The sequence below is a fragment of the Miscanthus floridulus genome, chromosome 16, assembly GCF_019320115.1.
Source record: "Miscanthus floridulus cultivar M001 chromosome 16, ASM1932011v1, whole genome shotgun sequence".
NCBI lineage: Eukaryota > Viridiplantae > Streptophyta > Magnoliopsida > Poales > Poaceae > Miscanthus > Miscanthus floridulus.
Window position 1 is genome coordinate 80,364,656 of NC_089595.1, and position 6,468 is coordinate 80,371,123.

At 44.2% G+C, this 6,468-nt stretch overlaps 1 protein-coding gene and 1 pseudogene across 1 annotated transcript; one reads left to right on the plus strand and one right to left on the minus strand.

Annotated features, from left to right (window-relative positions):
- The first annotated feature begins 449 nt into the window (after positions 1–449).
- Positions 450–4,560, plus strand: LOC136510909 (protein ACCELERATED CELL DEATH 6-like; annotated as a pseudogene).
- Positions 4,561–5,302: 742 nt separating this feature from the next.
- LOC136514375 (mitochondrial protein import protein MAS5-like) lies at positions 5,303–6,081 on the minus strand. The gene has a single exon (XM_066508341.1). The coding sequence runs from the start codon at positions 5,960–5,962 to the stop codon at positions 5,474–5,476; it is 489 nt and encodes a 162-aa protein (XP_066364438.1). The 5' UTR covers positions 5,963–6,081; the 3' UTR covers positions 5,303–5,473.
- Positions 6,082–6,468: the final 387 nt, after the last annotated feature.

Sequence of the window (6,468 nt, forward strand, 5' to 3'; positions counted from 1 at the left end):
CCCCGAGGTGACATTTAACTAAATCTTCACTAGTTGTATCATATGTCAAGGGCGTAGGACTACCAACGGAATATGATACTGGATTAGGTTGCGCTGGATGCTTTATTTTTGTTTGTGGGCAGTGTAAACCCAGATCCACCTGATTAAGTTGGTCATGGCTTGCTAGGTTTGTCTTTTTCTTTGCAAGTTAGTGGCCTCACAAGTCTGATCTGCCAGATTGTGTGTATAGTGGGCATGTATTCTAAGCATGCAACCGAATAACTAGAGCAAAATGGTGTGTCAATTGTTTGACTTCGTTACTAACAAAGAATTAAGGAGCTTGCTAGGAAGTTCCGTTAGCCATTAGTACCCACACGGCCCTGTCTATATGAGAAGTTGAGGACGGAACATAGCAACTCTGGCTATGCAAATGTATTCCTTTGCAACTTATTCAACTGGCACTGGAATACATGGCAGCAAGGCGCACTCCACACACAATGAAGCACGAATTGCTCAAAGCTGTTTCCACAGTGCAGGCCTATTAGAACAAGTTCTAGGCTTACAGTCTTCAGCAACAGTTGATGTTGGAGTTGTTCCAAATTCACTCCAGGATATAGGCCAGGCTTCTGACGGAGCGAAGCGGAGGCCCGTCGCCGGAGGCTTGGGCCGGAGCGTAGCGGAGTCTGAAGCTGGCCCATCGGGTCTCGCCCCTGTGTTCGGGGGGTGCGGGGGGCGGAGCCCCCCGCGGTACGGTACGGTATATATACCCTTGCTAGGGTTTCGTGGAGACTTGATTCTCTTGTAAGCCGCCATAGGCGTGTAACCCAAAACTCTTGAGATAGTGAGATTGTTGCTGGCTGGTGCCCGTGGTTTTTCCCCTTCACATCGGAGGGGTTTTCCACGTTAAATCGTGTGTCTCCTCTGTGGTTTGATTCTTTACTTCATATTCCTATACGTCGTTCATAACAGTTGAGCAGGGAGAAGAGAGCTGCCTCAAAGGCGTCACGGCAGAGGGAAGCTCGCCGCTCCACATTGCAGCCAGCTGTGGGTACCTGGATCTCGTCAAGATGGTCTGTGCTCAGGACATCTCGCTTGTCAAGGCAAGGAATAATCTGTGTGATACACCTCTGATTTGTGCTGCGAGGGCTGGGCATGTAGATGTAGCCAATTACCTCATGGAGTGTGCTATGGTTGAGCAAGAAGATTTGAGGTCGAGGAATTTGGATGGGGCGACCGCAATGCATGAAGCGGTCAGGAATGGCCATGTGCTTATCTTGCAGAGACTCATGTCGAAGGATAGCGAGCTGGCCGAGGTAGAAGATGAGAGGTGTGTGTCTCCGCTTTACTTGGCGGTTGCGTCCAATCGGGCAGACATGGTCAAAGTCTTGATTGGAGAATCTTCAAACAGTGTGACACCGGTGAGCTACTCTGGGCCAGATGGACAAACTGCATTGCATGGTCTACATCAGCAGAGGTAACTTGAATTCTTACAGTTCTATTGGAGCCATGAACTCTGTACACTTAAAAGCTAGTGTAGCATTTTCTCATAAAACAAATTCCTGCAAGGATTCAAACCAAAATTCTATCTATAAGTCATCTGTTTTTTAGACTGAAGTCTCTTCTTGTGGCCGTCGGGTCTCTATTTAACTCGATGTTGAGCTACTGAATAAAAGTATGACTTATTGTTGACAAAAGATAAGCCCACTGACCCCCAACAAAATAGATAAGCCTGCTTACAGGAGAACCTCAAATAGAAAAAAAAAATACTTATCTAGTACAGAAATGAAACCGAAGAAAAAGTGAATGCAAGTGTCTCCATTGTGAATAGAAAGTGGGCTCTAACTACTAAGTGACCTTAGGTGTAGTCCAATGTATGGGGGTTTCCCTTTTATTCTTGATTTTGTGATAAAAGATAACATAGAAATAATATGAAATACAAAAAAAAAGGAAAGGAAAAGAGAAAGGAAACTGGCATTTTGGACCAAGCAGCGCAGTCTGGTCCACCTCACTGTCTCCATTGATCCCTCATTGGTGTTCCTCGACGTGATCAACGAGGTGGCTTTTCCGGGACTGAACCACCAATTTCACTGGACCTTCCCGCTTAGGCATACACGTTGAGTCCCCTTGTTGCCTTAGTCAGTTTAAAGTTTTGCCTAATCATGCAATTTTCTACTTCTGTTAGAGGTGTGGATGATTGCATGACTGTGACTCTGTGAGTGGTACTTCAATGGTGAATTGGTGATAGCAGCTTACTAATGATCGGTGTGATAGTATCAATCCGAAGGGTCCAGGGTGTTCATTCTTTTGTACCGATGAAGAATTTTATTACCTCCAGTAGCACATTACTTGTGCAGGACTCCAATTATAATCATCATATAGTTGCAGCTATTGTATGTTTAAATTGATTGTCTGGTAATATAGCTTTGCTGTTAGCATGTAATTGTTAGTCTAAAACCTTAAAATTGTCTAATTGGAACTTTCAAACTAATATGAGATCCAAGATAGCCAATATGACAATGAAGGCTACCTAGAGTAGTATCCTGTTGTATCTGAGAGCAAAACTTGATAAATTAATCATGTTGAAGCTAACTTTTTCTCTGTTTTATATTTTCCGAGCTTAACGTAGAAGTGAATTTGAGTAGCTTTATTAATCTGTTCAAAGCTCTGGAAATGCTCATGTTCATTTACACTGCAAATATTCATCTCTCTTTTATTATGCAGATTGTTATATTCAGATGAAATATTTAAATAATAGTAGAAGATGGTGCCTTATATCTCTCATTCCCCAGAGCTTTGATAAAGGGCCCCATTTTCTGTTACCAATGCAAATGAAGTTTTAGGTGGTTAGGGTCAAATCTGGCTTAACTTGATAAAGAGCCTGATCCTGTACAGTGAGTTTTGATTCTAGGAAGGAACATGCTGCATGCTTAAAAACCAGGTCCTATGAAATAAAATATAAATGATGTCTGACATTACATTGATCCCTACTTTACCAGCAGTCCAAGATGTACAAATTTCCTTGGTATTTAGGTCCCAATATTAGAGCCCATGAAAGGTCCTTGACATTGTGTTTATAGCAACTAGCAAAATCTTTGTGTTGTAAGGTAGGGCCACTTTAGACTCTTTACATTGAAAATGCCTTATATAGATATGTGTTGCACGGATTAGTTGATCAACTTGTTTCTTATTTTGATGAGTAATTTGTATTTTGTCAAATGGTAATCCTGTCTTCTTTCTGTTTTTAGAAATATGCGGGTCCCTGCAATGTTGGGATCCAACACTTGCCAGAGTGGTCGATGATTATGGAAGAACTGCCCTTCACTATGCAACATTAGCTAAAAACATTGGACCAGTGAAACATTTATTGGCAAACAGCTCTCTTGCATACATTCCAGATAATGAGGGTCTGTATCCTGTGCACATTGCCTATATAGTGGGTAACGTTAATATTGTCTGCAAGTTCATGGAGATATGCCTGAACTATGATGAGTTGCTTGACAACAAACGCAGAAATATTCTACATTGCGCCGTTGAACATGGCAGGGTTCAGGTGGTGTGGCACATTTGCAGAAATCCAGAGTCTGTGAGGATGATGAATGCAAAGGGATGGTGAAGGAAACACACCACTACATTTGGCTGTAAAGAAGGGGCACACACTGATCTTCTCCTTACTTATGATGGATACTATGGTGAATCTTGACATTATGAACAATGAGGGATTAACAACTCTAGATGTTGCCTTCAGTACATTACACAGTGATTATACTTTTTCATCAGTAAGTTACCATTGTGTGCATTCTGCTCTTCCAAAATTTCATTTTTTTTCTTACTCTGCTTGTTTCTCTTTTCATGCAGTTCACGAACACTTCCATCATCACATGCTTAACGCTCTGTGAAGCTTCCAGCAGCCCATGCCACCAGGCTAGAAATTTGACAGATAAGTGGTGCTTGGATGAAAAGAAGGAATCAAGCAGCTATGCTAATGTGTCCCGGAGCATTTTAGACATCTCTATATTTATTGTAGTTGGTTCACTTACTGCTGCTTTTACTCCACCTGGTGACTATATTTCAGAAGTCAAGGATGCCGGTAAGCCAGTATTTGGAGAAAGAACTGGTGTCTGGCTATTCATAATTGCAAACAGCATGTCGTTCCATCTATCTACAACAGCGATAATTTTGTTTGTGTTTGCCAGACTAACAAGGCATCGCCGTTTTTACCTCATTTTGTCTGCTGCACTGGTTTTTGGAGCAGTCCTGTCCATGGTCGTCGCATTTGCAACGGTAGTTGGGCTGACATTGGACCCTGCAAACAGCTGGGACGAGTATATTCTCATTTGGTTAGTGTCAAATTTAGCATTTCCGATAAGTCTGCGGGTTGCAATGCAGTTATGGACGAGCAAACACCGGTGGCAGGACATATCTAAAGTAGTTGCCCAAGCTATCCTTGTTGTTTATGTGATCCGCGCTTCCATCATCGGCATGCAATCCCTGGTTAAAAGCGTACTCCTTGACAGACACGAACCCTGCAGCTGGCCATGGTGTGCAATCCAAGGTGATGCAGCTTTCTTGTACCCTACATGAGGTTCGTGAAATCTCTCTGCAGATTCTGAAATTGCTCTGTTCCAACTTACGGCATTTTGCTTTTCTTAGCTAGAGTTATTCCGTGTGGCAGTAAGATCTGTTCAGTAATAGCAGCGGCAGCTGTATTTCTGCCCTCTTGGCTCTCTCGAACTGTCAGACACATTGGAAGCATACTATAGTTGACAGTGTTAGTTCTTTGTAACAGATTTTGTTTCTAATGTTGTATATTAATTCAAACTGCCTAACGGCGTAATGAGTGCAAGGTTGCTGTTCTCTGTGCAGCAAGATTGTTGCCATGTTTGATGATCTGTGCACATATACAGGATCTCTGAGTAAGGCCCCGATTGGATACTAGGGGGCTAAAATTTAGCCCCGCTACATAAGATGTTTGAATGCTAATTAGAAGTATTAAACATAGGTTAATTATAAAACTAATTACATAAATGAGGACTAATTCACGAGACGAATTTATTAAGCCTAATTAATCCATGATTTGACAATACGGTGTTATAGTAAACATATGCTAATGATGAATTAATTAGGCTTAATAGATTTGTCTTACGAAATAGCTTAGGCTTCTGCAATTAGTTTTATATTTAGCTCATGCTTAATCCTAATTAGCATCGAACATCCGATGTGACGAGGTCTAAACTTTAGCTAAGAATCCAAACACACCAAAGGTGAGAAATAGATGAAGCCACCTAAAAAAACAAACGACAAAGATCGCCGTATCCCGCTCTTGTAAATATTTACAACCATGTACGGTATATTATTAGTTCAAAAACAGAACCCCTAATTTATGTACACGCTGTAGAGTCTTGTCTCGAGTTGTCTATCAACAGAAGCGCGTAACAAACTTTTACACGACGCGAAGCCGTCACAGGACGCAGTTTCAGTTCATCATCAGCAAGCTTCATTCGCAGCCTCTCAGGATCTCGGCGAGCCCCTTCCGCTGCTCGTCCGTGAGGTTCTCAGGGAACACGACGTCGAACTTCACCATGAGGTCCCCGTGCGCTTCTCTGTCCCCGCCGGCGACGGGCATGCCGCGGCCCTTGACGTACCCGGGGCAGATGACCTCGTCCCGGAACGCGTACCTGAACTTGTCGCCGCCGAGCAGCCTGAACGAGAGCTGCCACCCGGTGAGCACGCTGACCAGCGGCTCCCGGGCCCTGAGCACCAGGTCGTCGCCGAGCCGCTTGAACCGCTTGTGCCTCTTCTCGGAGATGACGAACACGGCGTCGCCCGTGAGGCAGCCCGGCCGCTCGTCGCCCGCGCCCTCCAGCGTCACCGTCGCGCCTTTCCTCATCCCGGGCATCACCCGGACGGTCCGCGTCACCTCCTTCTTGGTGATCAGTCTGTCATCAGGCAGGACAGGAAATGTACGAGGTTGAGTGTGATCCATCAGTAGCTACTAGCTAGCGTGAATGAAATGTGATGAGCACGGTGAGTGGTCAGTCCAATCAGCAGCAGCACAAGGCAGGCAGAAACTGCACAAGCAGGGAAGTGCAGGGTCAGTGTCTGTAGCTTGTCCCTGCTCGATCGGCCAGCGTCCTCACATGCAAGCAGAGGCAGCAAGGATTACATTACACACCACCTAATGCCCAAAAGGACCACTTGTGAAAGGTGGTAGTCTCTCCGAACAAGGCATTCTAACAAATATTAGCTTTCAGAGATTCAGTAGACCATTCAAGGTAAATAAAGCTTTGGGACACTGATTCCCCGTTCCCAGCTGCTCATCTTGAATTGCTATGTATTAGGTTGGACATAGCCTTGCAACTACAGGGTAGATGCATACACATGGCAGGAGCCGGACAGCAAAGGACGCTCGAGTATAGATTTATTAAGCGACTGATGCTGCGGAGCAAGCTAATATTTTGGCGGCAAATGCGGCTTCTGACAAGCTACCTG